This window comes from Echinops telfairi, unplaced genomic scaffold (genome assembly GCF_000313985.2).
Source record: "Echinops telfairi isolate 266 unplaced genomic scaffold, ASM31398v2 ScPeMD7_7424;HRSCAF=8462, whole genome shotgun sequence".
Lineage (NCBI taxonomy): Eukaryota > Metazoa > Chordata > Mammalia > Afrosoricida > Tenrecidae > Echinops > Echinops telfairi.
This window is the reverse complement of record NW_022111324.1, coordinates 63735970-63751955: the sequence shown is the minus strand read 5'-3', so window position 1 is coordinate 63751955 and position 15986 is coordinate 63735970. Positions and strand designations below refer to the sequence as shown.

General features: G+C 36.4%; 1 protein-coding gene across 1 annotated transcript in view; it reads left to right on the top strand.

Annotated features, from left to right (window-relative positions):
* USH2A (usherin) overlaps nt 1–15986 on the top strand; it is a 949135-nt gene that overhangs the window by 115202 nt on the left and 817947 nt on the right. The window contains exons 9-10 of the mRNA XM_004700145.2: nt 3557–3752; nt 6632–6762. Coding sequence (XP_004700202.1) covers nt 3557–3752; nt 6632–6762 — 327 coding nt within the window. The remainder of the gene's footprint in view (nt 1–3556; nt 3753–6631; nt 6763–15986) is intronic.

Below are 15986 nucleotides of genomic sequence, written 5' to 3'. Positions count from 1 at the left end.
CATTGACAACGCATGGTATTTATGTAGCCAAGTCCTTCCTTTTTAGCACCCAATATATTCACTGCTATATATACCTTATTATAAATAATTCTTCTCGACTAACTTTAAACTTGTACTTATATGAATTCTAAGTGGGATTTATGGATCCAGTAGGATGGCATAGATGCAGTAACTAACGGCTGCTCTTGTTAGTTGCATCCCACCAGGGCTGGATTCCAAGTGAGCTCTGGGTAATTGTGAGTTAACACTCTTTTGGTGAGTGCAGTGGGAACCATTTGGGCCAGCTAGGCACTCCTGGATAAATAAGATTCCTAGGATAGTATCTGCATTCAGCCTTTCTCTAACATTTGCCAGATTGATGGGAATACTTTTTTTCTTCATTGAACAATTCCAATTTGAATGTTGAAAAATGATAGTTATGCCTCTTTTATTCTGGAAAAGAGAAAATAGTATGAACCTTTCTATAAGTCTAGTCATTTTCAACAACAAGAAGTTGATGGTCTCAAACCCAAAACTCCAATTAAGTCAGTGGGGCATTCCTTTCTCACATTGAACTTTAAAGAAAACAGAATGGTGTCTTTTGCTCACTCATACAGTACATAGCTCAGCCCAAGGCATAATGGTTTTCATGTTGATAGAATAATAAAATGATAAATTCAGGTAAGTCTATTGTTAACTTCTCAGATTATTTTTATGGTAATAAAAAAGAAACAAAGTTGTTTTCATAACAATGGCAACAACACAAAAATGCTTTTACTAGTTTTGGTCCACTAACTCTTGTAGGTAAGATCCCCAACTCAAACAGCCAGCCCTTGCTTCCTAGAAGATACATTGAAAATATAAGCAGTCACATGCCACCCCACTCTTCCCATCATCTTTTATTCAAGAAAGCAGAAGCCAAATAGTAAAAGCACCGCCATCATGTGAGTGAAGCCTTCAATAGGAATATTTAGAACTAAAATGAAACATGGGCTACAGTATTATCTGTAGGCAGAAAATTTACATTTGGCTAAATTTTCACAATGGGATCCCAAACTCACAGTCATCACGGTGGTTTTGCCCAACAGGACAGAGAAGAACTGCTTCTTCCCCTTTCTGAGAGCAGACAGCTTCCTCTTCCTCTTCCGGAGCTACTACTGGGTTTGAACCGTCAACTTTGCAATTACCAGCCCTATGCTGACTCTTAGGACAATTGAGAACAAGATAAATTGTACTAATTGACCTGGGGAAGATAATTTATGAGCTCATTTCTCTCCTTCAATTTTAAGCAGACAAAAAGCAGATTTTCTTCTCTTCCATTTATCCAATTAGGTTATCTCAACCCATACTTAGGGTATAAGAAAAAATAGCTTTAGCCTAAGTATATCTCATGGCTATGAAGTCAGAATAAATGGAGATCAAGCTTCGTATGCAGTTGTAGCTGTTAGTTGCTGTCAAGTTGATTCTGACCCATAGTGACTCCATGGACAACAGAAACCAGCAGTGAACCGCCCAGCACCGGTCTCAAAAGTGGTGCTAGTTTGAGCTCATTGATCCAGCCACTGGGTCAATTAATCCCATTGAGGGTCTTCCTCATTGTCACTGGTCCTCTGCTTTATCAAGCACAATGCCGTTCTTCAGGGCTGGATCCCTCTTGATAGCTTGTCCAAAATATGTGACCCAAGGTCTTGCCATGCTCATTTCCAAGGAGCATGTTGGCCTTGCTTCTTTCTTCCAAGAGATATCTGTTTGTACCTTTTCCAGACCCTAGCATATTCAATATCATCTAACTGCATTCGAATGCATCAGTTGTTCTTTGGACTCTGTTGCCCAGTTTTTGCATGCATATGAGGAGACTGAAAGAACATGCTTTTTGTCAAGCACACCATAGTCTTGATAGTCACGTCTTTGATTTTTAGCATTTTGAAGAGGTTTGCCCAGCATAATAAATGCACCATTTGATTTCTGACTGCTGCCCAAATGGGCATTGAGGTGGATACAAGTAAAAAAAATCTTTGACAGTTTCAATATTTTCTTAGTAATCATGATATGTATCATATAGGTCCAGTTGTGAGTATTTTTTGTTTGTTTCCTTTATGTTGTATCATCTACATATCACAAGCTGCTATAGTTTTGCTGATATGACATGCTTCAAAATGAGAAGATAAGTGGTAAACATCCATTAATACTTGGAATGAGAAATGTACAAAGTGTGAGCCAAGGAAAGTTGGAAGTTATGGAAAATAAAATAGGACACTTGAAAAATAATATCCTAGGTAATAGTGAGCTGAAGCGGACAGATATTAGCCATCACATGCTACTCTGATCCACTGTGTCAGGACTGACAAATTGAAGATGAATGGTATCACATTGATTGTGAAAAAATAGAAAAAGGGTATTAGAAGATAATGAGTATCTCCCATGATTTTTTGAAGCTCTTATATTAAATTTTTTAAAATGACCAAATTAAAAATATCTTCTTTACTAATTATTAGAGTGCAGCTTTATGAGCTGTAAAACTTTTGGTCTAATGTTTGTGTTCTCATTTTTTTCTTTCTTTTTATCATACTATAATCATAAATAATACCTTTTGACATTTGAACTACTATTTATTTCCTCTTGCCTTTAAAGATGTTAAGGGAAGAATTTTTATGAACAAGCAGAAGAAATAAATACTGATAAAATAATAAAATTATTCTTTTGACTGTACTTTGTTCTAATAGTGAGTATTAAAAATGTCAAACTGTTTTAAGCATATTTAGTACTTGTCACAAAAAATAGAGCAACAAGCACCTTAAATGGTCTCAAAATCAACATAGTATTTCACATTGTTAATAAAACTATAATAGCAAAGGACCACTATTATGAATATGTAAGATATTTGGATATTTATTTTTCATTCTTTTAACTCTCTAGGCTCATAATTATATTGTAGCATAAGTTGGGAACACTGGGAATTTTCCACAATGGTTAAAGAAAACATAATTTCAGGAATGCTGGTTTTCTTAAATATTAGTAATTAGTGAAATCTGTGTCAACAAAGAACAATCTAATTTATGAGGATAAACATAAAAATCCTGATTATTTTTGGTTAATATTACCTTTTTGATATTAGATTGATCTAGGAAAGCAAGATCAAGTTTCTAGTAATAAGTTACGTAAATTATCAATTTCATAGGTAAAACCATTAAAAAAATTAAGTCAGCATATATAACAAAGTTGACAGTATATTTGTTAATTTTCCTACAAGCATTTTGGCTGACTTTTAGTAGATTTAAAAAGAAATTTAAGAGCTGTAGATCTGGAATTAATAGTCCATCATGAAAAAGTGGAAGCATTAAAGCCCACAAAGGTCACTTTGTACCAGTGCAGCTTGCATGGTGACTTTTAACACTCAACCCGCCGTGCAAAGTAAGGGCTGCGTGTAATATGCTGATAATGGAAATATAAAAGATTGAAAAAGAGATTGATGGCTTTTAACTCTTTGACATTATCTTTAAATCTAGTGATTTAAATTAAATCATTGTGTAAATTAAAAAAATACATCTCTACTTTATTATTATTATTATTATTCCAGTGTGATCGCTGTTTGCCTCTTTATAATGACAAGCCCTTCCGCCAAGGTGATCAAGTTCATGCCTACAATTGTAGACAGTGTCATTGCAACAGCCATTCCCGAAGCTGCCACTATGACATTTCAGTGGACCCTTTCCCATTGGAGCACCACAGAGGGGGTGGAGGAGTTTGTGACGACTGTGAGCATAACACGACAGGTAAATTGTAAACAATATAAGATGCAGACCTGGCATTTGTGGCTGTGTGCTGCTAAACATGCAGTGCATTCTATTTTGAATTACCTTACGGGTATCTCATAGCGCTCGAGTAAGCATTGAATTGTTAGTCACATGGTCAGTGGTTCAAAAACACCCGCCTTTTTCTTGGGAGAAAACTGAGGTCTGATCTCATAAAGATTTACAACCTTGGATATTGGATATAAGGTCACTATGAGCTGGAATCCACACAACGGCAATGGATTTAGTATCTTATTTAAGAAAACACTGTTGTATTGTTCAGTATGAAAACCCAAACTAGTTTGTCAAATCATCAGAATTCCAAAACATTAGCTACTTTTCAAAAATGGAAGTCTGGTCTTCAACAACATACTTGCAGAAAAAGGTGGTGTTGCTGCGACTGCTCTTCTTTTTGTTTCTTAAGGGTCCACCTCATTCAATTACCCTCCTCAAAATATTTCCCATGTGTCCCCATTGCCATCTTTTATGTCCTTACTCTGTTATGGAGATATGCGTATTCATGAACATCTTGCAGAGGCACGGGGAATTTAGGGTTTTCTTACTTTAAAAAGCAAGTTAAATGCAGAAGACCACAAAAACTAAATCCAAAGCTGATCTAAAATTGGTTATCTAAAAATAGAAAGCATTTTGTTTAGTCATTAAAAACCACGACTTTAGGAAAGGCCAGTACCATAAAAGCAGAAATAGGTACTCTCTGCATTTGAGAAACGTGATGGCCCAACACTGAAGGGGTTGAAACTGTGCTCCTTACTCTGAATCATGAGTGATCGAATCTGTTAGATAATTGCTGATCACCTAAAATGTCATAAGAGCTTGGCTCAGTGCTGTGGGCATCCACGATAATGAACTTTCATGTCTTGGTATGGAATACTGGATAGTGGGAAAGCTGCCCGGTAAAAGAAGCAATCACAACATGGTGCATAAAGACATAGCAAGTCCAGTTGGAGTTTACCAGATAATAGAGGGGTTGGGAAGGGAATTGGGGACGTGGGCAACTCTCCGTGAGAGAAGCACGTTTTCCCCTAAGATGGAGGAGAGAGAAACACAGTACTTCTAAACAACTGATAGAACAGTAACTGGCTGGTGGTGAGAAAAAACATTAGGGAGAAAAGTGAGGGCCAGACACACAGGGCCTTGGGAGCCATACAAAATCTGAGTTTGGCTTATTCTGGAGTAGTGAGAGGTTACTTTAAGGGTGTCTCTAGGGAATAGACACAAACCGGTTTATTCTTTTTAAAAGGCCATTCTAGCTGTAGAGAACATCTTGGAGAATGCTGAGTGATTTGGGAAGATCAGACAGGAGGGTACTGCAATAGTGCGGTGAAAATGAAGTTCAACTACATTTAAGACAGAGTGAGTAGAGGAATGAGAGCACAAGACATATACCAGGGGGAAAGCAGTGGCATATTGTGAGCAACTGGTTTTAGGCTGCAGATAAGGGAAGTAGAGCAGGCAAGGCTGATGCTTGAATAAAGGGTTAAGGTATGAAGATAGGAACCTCCATGGGGCTGGGATCCGACTTCTGAGAGCAGATGGCTGGTTCTGTTTTGAACACATTCTCCGTGTTGCCATGACACATAAGAGCACACTCAGTGGTCAGTTGGTTCCACAGGGCTGAAGACTCCTTTAAAATCCATTAGTGATGGTTCCGAAAAGGACCATTGGTGTAGTCTCTTGGCATCTTATTTTCACCTTGGTTCCATAGTGTGTATTTACTCCTGTTATTTAATTAAGATTAATTTTATCAACTAGTATGTGAGAAAGCCCTATGAGAGAGGTGTAATGTGTATTTTTCTCACTACTGTATTCCCCAGCACTTAACACAGTGTTTGGAACATGGTAATCACTCAATAAATATTCATTAAATAATAAATAAAGGAGATAAATCTAGACTGGAGATATAGATTAGGGAGTCATCAGCATATGTAAATAGAAAATGTTCTAGAAATATTATAAGCCCATTTAATTTTTAATTAGGCCATAACCAATATTCATCAGAATGTGAGTTTTCACTTGATTAAGTTATTTCAGCAGTCTTCTAATATTGGGCCAATTTCAGCCATATTTGAGCAGAGTGCATAATGTTTAAAGGGTAATTGAGAACCTCAAGTTTTATTTCAGTGGCCTTATATGCTACTCACATTCACTTAAAAATTCCCAGTAGTTAATATTTCTCTCATATAAAATAGCATGGTGTAATTTCTAACTTACAAACTATGAACTATAGGGATTACTGAATGTACCAAACGTGCCAGGAAATTCTAAGGATTAATGTGAAATTTATTTGAGATGTTTACATGTTATACATTTGCATTTTCATATTTGAAATGAAAAATGATGATTATATGTGTTAACATAGGTATTTGTTTTAACCATGTTAATGATCGAATAGTGAATTGTACTGAGGTCAGTTTCCTCTCTGGGGAAAAAAAAGTACATTTCTCGGGCTGCATATTTGCTTCCAACTGTGTAACTATGACCTTCCATACATCTAGAAATTTCTCAAAGTTGGATTGAGTGCTTGGTGCTAGAAATAAAGGAAAGTCTTAAATTTAGAAATGAACCCTTTCAGAAAGTACAGGTCCTTACAAAGCCCAGCTTTTTAGAAGTGTGGCATTAGATAACAGATGGGAGTTTAATGAAGTAAAGCACAGTTTGTAACAGGTTCATTGTTTCATATGCTCTGGATCACTAAATTGGCAGGTAGAGATGAAAGGTGCATTAAAATGGACGTCCCGAAAATTATAGAATTCTCTCTAAGGAATACAGTCTTTAATTTTGAATTATGCAGCTGATTTTAATGAATTGGAGTCATAATGCATAACCTTTTCCTGACGCAGGAAGGAACTGTGAGCTGTGCAAGGATTACTTTTTCCAACAAGTTGGTGCCGATCCTGCGGCCATCGATGTTTGCGTACCTTGTGATTGTGATAAAGTTGGCACCAGAAAAAATAGCCTCGTCTGTGATCAGGTGAGGATTTCTGTCTTGATGGAAAGAATGATTCTCTGTCAGAGACTAATTTGGGTGATGACCTGCTGGTGGAATTGGAGATTACATATATTTATGTATTAATATTTTAAATCATTTCATTGGCGGCCCATACAACTCTTATCACATCCATGCATCTATTCATTGTGTCAAGCACATTTGTACATGTTGCCATCATCATTTTCAAAACATTTTCTTTCTACTTGAGCCTTTGGTATCAACTTCCCATTGTTCCTCCTCCCTCTCCCACTCTCCCTCCATCATGAACTCTTGATAATCGATACATTATTATTATTTTTTCATGTCTTACACTGACTGATGTCTCCCTTCACCCACTTTTCTGTTTTCCGTTCCCAAGGGTGGGGGTTATATGTAGATCATTGTGATAGGTAACCCGTTTCTCCCCCAACCTTTCCCTTACCCTCCTGGTATCACTATTCTCATTATTGATCCTGGGGGGGTTTATCTGTCCTGGATTCCCTGTGTTTCCAGTTCTTATCTGTACCAGTGTACATCCTCTGGTCTAGCCGGATTTGTAGGGTAGAATTGAGGTCATGATGTGGGGGGCATTAAACAACTAGAGGAAAGTTGTATGTTTCATCGCTGTTGTACTGCATTCTGACTGGCTTGTTGCCTCCCTGCGACCCTTCTCTAAGGGGATGTTCAGTTGCCTACAGATGGGCTGTGGGTCTCCACTCTGCCCTCCCCCCCATTCACAATATGATTTTGTGTTCTTTGATACCTGATCCTATTGACACTTCATGATCACATAGGCTGATGTGCTTCTTCCATGTGGGCTTTGTTGCTTCTCAGCAAGATAGCTGCTTGTTTATCTTCAAGCCTTTAAGACTCCAGATGCTATATCTTTTGATAGCCGAGCACCATCAGCTTTCTTCACCACATTTGCTTATGCACCCATTTTTGTCTTCAGTAATCCTGTCGGGAAGATGAGCATAGAATGCCAGTTTAATAGAACAGTGTTCTTGTATTGAGGGAGTACTTGAGTAGAGGCCAAATGTCCATCTGCTACCTTAATACTAAACTTATAAATACTTGTACATAGATCTATTTCCCCATTGTCATATATAAATATATTTACATAGGTACAAGCCTGTATTTAGACCTCTATAAATACCCTTTGTCTCCTAGTTCTTTCCTCTATTTCCTTTTATTTTCCTCTTGTCCCACTATCATGTTCAGCCTTCATTTGGGTTACAGTAATTCCTCTTGGTTGCATTGCCCTTGATCAAGCCCTACCAGGCCTCCTACACTCTCCTTGTCATCAATTTTAGATCACTTGTTGTTACCTTGTCCCTGGGTTTGTTAACACCTTTCATTTTCCCTGCTTCCCCCTCTCCCATGTCACCCCCGGAACCATGGGTCTGTTATTTTTGCCTCCAGATTGTTTATCCTGCCTATCTTATCCAGATAGACCTGCAGAGATAATAATATGGGCAAAAACAAGACTGCCCTGAGAACCATATTCCTCCTCTGAGCAGCCAATGCACAGAGAGGACCATAGGGCTGGCCCCACTATTAGACACTATATCCTACACTGACCGACAGCACAATGGAGGACAACACTGGAGACACAGTGCAGGAATTTCACCCTATCTGACCCCACCACACAGACTGAAACCCCATGCAACAGAACTGCAAGGGGAGGAGAGGAAGAAGTCCCTAGGGAATACCAAAAATAGAATTTGGGGCCAGGGTGTGTCACCCAGCAGACTCCACTGGAAAACATTCCCAAAGATCAACAAACAGACCTTGAACAATTTATAGCATTTTCTTTTTTTGTCGTTGGTTTTTGTTGTTTGTTGTTGTTTTGTTTTCTTTTGTTGAAGACTATATTTATAGGAAAGTACTCTCAGTGTAGAATCCCTCTGTGGCCCAACACAATTAACATTCTTGGTTACTAACTAAAAGTTGGAAGTTCGAATTCACCTGAAGGTGATTTGGAAGAAAGGCTTGGTGATCAACTTCTGAAAGGAGCAGCCATTGAACTCTAGGGAGCACAGTTCTGCTCCGTCTCAAAGGAATCAGCATAAAACTCCTTGGTGATTTTGGTTGTTTTTTTTTGACGGGGAGGTGTTCGGTCACTCATAGTTGCTTTAGGCTATTTTGGTGATTTCTTGTATATAAAAATGGTCGTTTTGTTTTTAATTTCACAAGTGTCAAAAAATTGAGGGGCAAAGGGTTTCAAATAAACTGGGGATTCAATTAAGTATAAGACTTGGAATTATTAATTAAATTATTATTAGCAAATTATGTAATTAAACATAAAAGGCATCCCCCTTTTTAAAAACAAATTTTAGATAAGATAGTATAAAAAAAGTTTATTTTAATATATAGATTCAAAAGTAAATTAAAATGGATCTGCTTCTAAAATTTCATATTCTAACAATTTCTAACTCATAATTGCAATGGATTTTTATGATTTTGTAATTGCAATGGGTTTTTATGATTTTGTTATATATTTTATTCGCAATACTATGTATGTGGATGTCCTAGCTATAATAACACAAGTTCTAACTATATATTCTACGTCAAGTCAGTATGAATGACTTTGTTTTTAAACCTGTCTTCATCTTAACCTATTCAGATAATACTAATAACTGAAAACTATTAAAATAGCTGAACCTAATTACTGTAAATAATGAATCCAATAATTAAGAATAAAATGGCTAGGAGCATAAATAACAATACATTGAAAGGAATTTTTAAAAAAAAATTTAAGAGCCACAGTTTGAAGATAATCATTCCAAGGCAAAATATATTTGTGTAAACTTTTAACAGACATTAAAAATTGTGTTAGCCAAAAAAAGTAAAAAATATCTAGGCTAAAATACGTATTTAAAACCTTCAGAATAATCACGGCTTGTTAAAGCAGGACATCATGTGCTTCATTGGGAAGCTGAAAAGTTGAAAAATACTTAACAAAGACATTTTTTACTGTGCTGATTTTGAGCTATAAAGGACTATTTTGGCAGAAGTTCATATTACAATGATAGCTATATAGAGTCAATAGTAAAACATGATGGAATGTTTACAGGTCTCATCTTTACATAGCTAACCCTGAATTTTCAGCTTTGGATTTATCATTCAAGTCTCACCTGCAAGATCTTTCAATTGACCACCCAGTTACAAAACATGCTCATGTCAGTGACTCTCACATCATCTTATGTTGTCTTAATAGGAGCCCTTATGGTGCAGTGGTTACATTTGGGGCTGCTATCCACATGGTTGGCAGTTCAAACCAGCAGCAGCTCCGTGCTCCTGTAAACAATTACAGTCTTGGAAACCCACAGGGGGTCACTATGTGTCAGCATTAACTTAAATGGCAATATTTATTATTAGATATTGTCTTTATTGCAGTCTTTCTCATCATGTAACATTCTCTTTGTTTACTTGTCTTCTGTTTCTGTGTCCTCCACAAACAGCCAAGGAAATATCCAATACCTGTTTGTTGAATAAAGTTTGAATGATTCAAGAGCAATTCTCTCTGAGCACTAATCTCAAGTCAAATGGTCACTTAAATGGTGATGATACTGATCCGAGTTGTGTGCACAATTTTCACTTAAACAGCATTTTTTCTCTGTAATGATGTAAGGTCAAATTATTTTGGTATATTGAGAGACTAAAAGGAAGTTTTTATAAAATCTCACAAGTCATAACACCTATGAATTAAAGTGTAGCATATATGTCTCTAAAACCCCAAAATTCTGGTGTGTGGGAAATTTAGCCTTCTTTTTCTGAACTAGGTTAGACTTTCCCCTACCCTCCCCCAAGTTCATTTCATTGAGGTGGGATACAAGTTTGGATAGCCCTGAAAATTGAAAAACTGTAAAGAGTTAACAACTGGGTATCTGGAAAAAAAAAAAAACGGGAAAAAAAAGCATCATCAGGGAGAATTCCAAGTTATCAATGAAATATCAGTGACCACGAGCTGGGAAGAGATGTGCATGACTTGATCTTTCTAGTCATCAAAGCTGCTCCAGCACATTGCTGGCTCTGGGTAGCTTTACCCACCTCCAGTAGGGTGGGAGGGTGGATCTAGTTCTTGGGCAGGATTATGGCTGATTATATCCAAGACAAAGGCATTAAGAAGTCTTTTACAGCAGATTTGCTCAGTGCAATATGTTGTTTGATTTCAATACTGTTGTTTCCATAGGCATTCATTATGGATCCAAGCAAAATGAAATCCTTAACTTAAATACTATCTTTGTTTATCAGGATGTTGCTTATAGGTCCTCTTGCAAATATTTTTTTAAAAATGTTGAGGTGTAATCCATACTGAAGGCTGTAGTTTTAAAAATTTCATTAATAAATGCTTCAAGCCCTTTTAGCTTTCAGCAAGGAAGTTTGCATCATTTATATATGACAGGTTGTTAATAAGTCTCCCTCTAAATCCTAATACCAAACTGTTTTAGAAGTAGTCAGGCTTCTTTGATAACTTTCTGAGTGTATAGATTGAATAAGTCTTTTGAAATAGATAACCCTGATGCACACCTTTCCCGATTTAAACCACTCAGCATCCTCTTGCTCTGTTTTAAGGACAGCCACTTAGTCTACATGAGCATAATTAAGTATTCTGAAGTTCCAATGCTTGCCAATGTTATACACATTTCTTATGAACCTCACAGTGAATACCTTTGCATAGTCAATAAAAGACACATAAACATCTTTCTGGTGTTGTCTGCCTTCATCCAAGATCCATCAGTAATGACATATCATCAGTGATCATATTCCTCAATATTTGTCCCCCTGTGAATCTAGCTTGAATTTCCTGTAGTTATCTGGGGTTTTCCTGCTACAACCATTTTTCAATTATTTCCTCAAAACTATATTTTCGTGTGATATTAATAACATTGTTTAATAGTCTCTTTAAAATATATGCTAACAAATCACAGTAATCATTTAAGCTATAAGCCAACCCAACTGTGGAACATAACATTGAGAAATTCCTTAGGATTTAGTACTTGTTAATGTGTTCTGATAAGTGTTAGCAAGCATGCAATCCTTAGAGAAAAATAAAACAAAACTTAATAAATTACAATTGATCAGAATTAAAAAAGAAACTTGATCGTCGAAGAGTCTATTAAGGCAAGTTAGATAGTAGCAGAAAATTTCCAAATCACATATATGTATAAATATATAAATTTTATATGTGTAGGATATATAAAAACTGTCAAAATTCAAATGTAAAATATAAAAAATAAAAATAACTATTTATTTATAAAATCCTTGGGCTGTTATCTGCAAGTTCAGCAATTGGAAACTACCAGTCACTCCATGGAAGACAAGCCTTTCTACTCCCATAAAGAAGGATGGTCTCAGAACCCGCAGGGGCAGCTCCACCCTGTCCAGGAACATGGCAGACCTAAAAGAAATAATAGCATTTCACTGCAGTGAAAAGACAGATAAGTCACCCAATGAAAAGATCTTCAACATTTGTCATTAAGTAAATGTGACAAACACTATGATTCAATATCAGAACACATACATGGGAATGGTTAAAAACAATGACAATGCTAAATAAGAATGGTAACAATATTCCTTATTGTTCATTGAATGTTAACATGTTAAAGCCACCTTAAAAAGTTTGGAAGTTTAAAAAAGTCAAGTATATTCTTACTACATGATCTAGCCCTTACGATTCTAGATGTTTATGTGAGAGAAATAAAAACATCTGTCTCCAGAAAATGTGGGCATGTTTTTAAGTAGCTACTTTATGTGCAATAATCAATATTGAGAGTCAAAATGACCCTCAATAATTTGAGGGTTAAATCCTGGACAATGCAGTCATTCCACAGGATACTTTACAGCTATAAAAAGAAAAAGGAATAAAATAATAAAAGATTGACATATACAACGACATGACTAACACGAAAATCTTTAAACTAAGTGCAAAGAAAGCCAATCGGAAGATCTTGTAATGACTGTGTGACTCCCTTTATGTGGGACACTTTTGCAACAACAGAAATATGGAAATGGAGAACAGTGAAGTGGTTGACACAGGGTAAAAATGGTGGGGGCGAGGGAGGGGAGTGCAAATGACTATCATGAGGGATAATATAATATTTTCGGATTTTGATTATGGTGGCAGTTACACAAACACACGCATCGGATTAAATGACATAGAATGAGACACATTTGATTAAATGATATGAAATGGTACAAACATGGAATATATGTCAAATTACTGGTTTTGACATTGTAGTATAATCATGAAAGATGTAACCACTGAGGGAAACTGGGTGACGGATATAATGAAACGTTCAGATACTTATCTTTGAAACTTCCTATGAGTCTAAAATTATTTCAAAATCAAATGTTTAAAATGAAAATAGAGAAAGAAAAAGACTATAAGGAATGAGAATTATTGCCATTATCAAGAAGTAATGTTATTAAAAGACTATGGAAAATTACCTTGAAAATTTCAAGAGAGGACAGTTTTCATGTCAAAATTTAATACCCAAGTCTACTCTATCACTCTAAGAGGAAGTCAAAATGAATACTTGTTTGTACTGATAGATGATCAGAATGTTACCAATAATCAGCCTTTCAAAGATGTTTAATATGAAATACAATACAGCAGGCAATAGTAAGCACAGAAAATGACAGATAATTATGGTGCATAGAAATAACTAAAGCCAAATTAAAGTTTAAGGGAATCCATTGGTCTTTTGGTGATCTCAAATGATAATTTCCATTAAGGAAAATTTTTTAAATAATTATATTTTATTCTTTAAAGGTCAAACCACACTTTGTTTTCTTACTAATATTTCAAGTATCATAATGATGTACATTATTTATATTTGATACAAAGTGTATCACATTGAAAACCAATAAGTTACATATGATTATAAAAATAAAGCAAAATTGGACATCTATAGATAGATGGGGATATATACATTTGGAAGAGATGAAAACAAAGGAAAATGTAAAAAGTGAAAATCAATCAATGCTTTTATATTTCAAATTAAAAGTCAGCAGATATTTTATGTATATTATCTATAGCTGTATAATAACCTTTGCTTTGTAAAAAGCAAAGTATATCTTCTATAAGAAGGAGAGTAAGTCAGAAAATATTGCTACTAGGGTTCCAGGTCAGACAAGCACAGATTATCTGAAACAAAACAGTATTTCAACATACCTCTGCAATCCTTAGGTGGCCGGCAGAGAAGTTCTGTCAGTAATTCACTTGCTTGAGTCTCGTTAGGGTGCCTTCCCAATAGAGAAGATGCCATCAAATAGTAGTTTGTAAGAGGATTTGCTGGGTCACTGACCTTCATGACGAAGAAGTCAGTGCAGAAGGTGATGGCCACTGCTTTCTTGGGTTTCAAAGGGAGGCCCAGGGCAATTTAGGGGCTTATTAGGAAGAAATTTTAAGAAAATTGAAAACTGCATTGAAGATAAAGAGACCAAGAGTTGCACTGAGAAAAAAATGTGTCATCGTGACAATGCACACCCGCTTGAAGATTGCAAGGGCAGTCTTACTAGATTTCGTTGAGAAACTTTATCTCATCCACCTTATAGCTTTATCTTGTCCCTTCAGATTCCTTTGTTCCCCTAAACCAAAGACTATTTCAAAGGACCACTATCTGTTTCCCTTGAGGCTGTGAAAACTGCCCTTCACTGTCCTCGAAACTAAAAGAGGCAGATTCTTCAGGGAAGGGGTAGAGAGAAGGGAACGCTGCCTTCAGAAGTGTATCAACTGGAATGAAGGATATGTTAGGAAACAGTAGCTTCATACTTTGTTTAATAAAGATTTTTACGATTTGAACAGGAATTTTCAAAGGAAAGCATTCCATGACTATCATGAAATGTGCCAAGCCCTGGAGTTAGACAATCGAACAGGAAGAGTACACTCAGGGCACCTCACGCTGAACGAAGTTAAGATTCTCAAGAAATCGCTATGAAACACAAATCATCAATAGTTTGAAGGATTCCCTAAGCAAAATATAGAATGACACAGGAATCATTTTAAGAAAGTGGAAGGATTAAGTAGAGTCACTTTATGAAAAACAATTGTTTAATGCTCAGTCATTTCAAGAAATAGGATATGATCAAGAATTTATACACTTAAGGAAGAACTTCAAACAGCACTGAGGTATTCGTGAAAAACAGGACTTCAAGAATTGAAGGAATATTAATTGAAATGTGTTAATAGGCTGGGGTAGCACTGGAAGTTCTCACTTGTCTATGCCAAGAAATGTAGAAGACAGCTACCTGGCCAACTGACAGGAAGAGATCCAGATGGGTGCCCACTCTTTAAAAAACAAAAACAAAAACAAAGCAAAAAAAACCCTGAATCAACAGAGTGTGAGAATTATCAAACACCACCATTAATATCACATACAAGTAAAATTTTGCTTAAGGTCATACAATGCATCCATGCATTGACAAGGAGCTGCCAGAAGTACAAGCCAGATTCAGAAGAGAACATGCTAAAGTCGGATGGATCTTGACTGAAAGCAGAGAATACCAGAACAATGTGTATTTGTGTTTTACTGACAATGTAAAGATATTTGAATTTGTGGAACACAACAAATTATGAACAATATAAAGAAGAATAGGAAATCAGGACACTTTTTTTGATCGTACAGAACCTCCACATGGACCAAGAGGCAGTGATTCAAACAAAGGAAGGCATACCAATGGTTTAAAATGAGCAAAGCTGTGCGTCATAGCTATAGCCTTTCACTTTACTTACTACTCAACCGGTCCGCCAAGCAAATAATCCAAGAACCTGGACTAGATAAAGAGGAATGTGGCATCAGGACTGGGAGTAGGTTATTAACAACCCGTGAAATGCAGGTGACATCATCTTCCTTACTTAATCTTACTTCTCAAAGTGAAGGAGACTTGAACCTACTGACAGAAAAACAAAACAAAACGAAACCCTGCAGCTTTCAATATAGGTTACTCAAATGAGAACCAAAGCTTTCAAAAGTGGGCCAATCGTCAACCATCACGATATGTGGGAAATGGAAGTTGTCAAGGATTTCCTCTTGCTTAGATGACGATCAGTGCTCATGGAAGCAGCAGTCAGGAAATCAAGTGATGCATTGCATTGGCCACATTTGCTCCAGAAGACCCCTTCCAAGAATTGAAGAGCAGAGATGTCACTTTGAGGACTATGGTGCCCCTCACCCAGCCATGGTACTTTCAATCATCTCTTATACATGTGATCGCTGAAC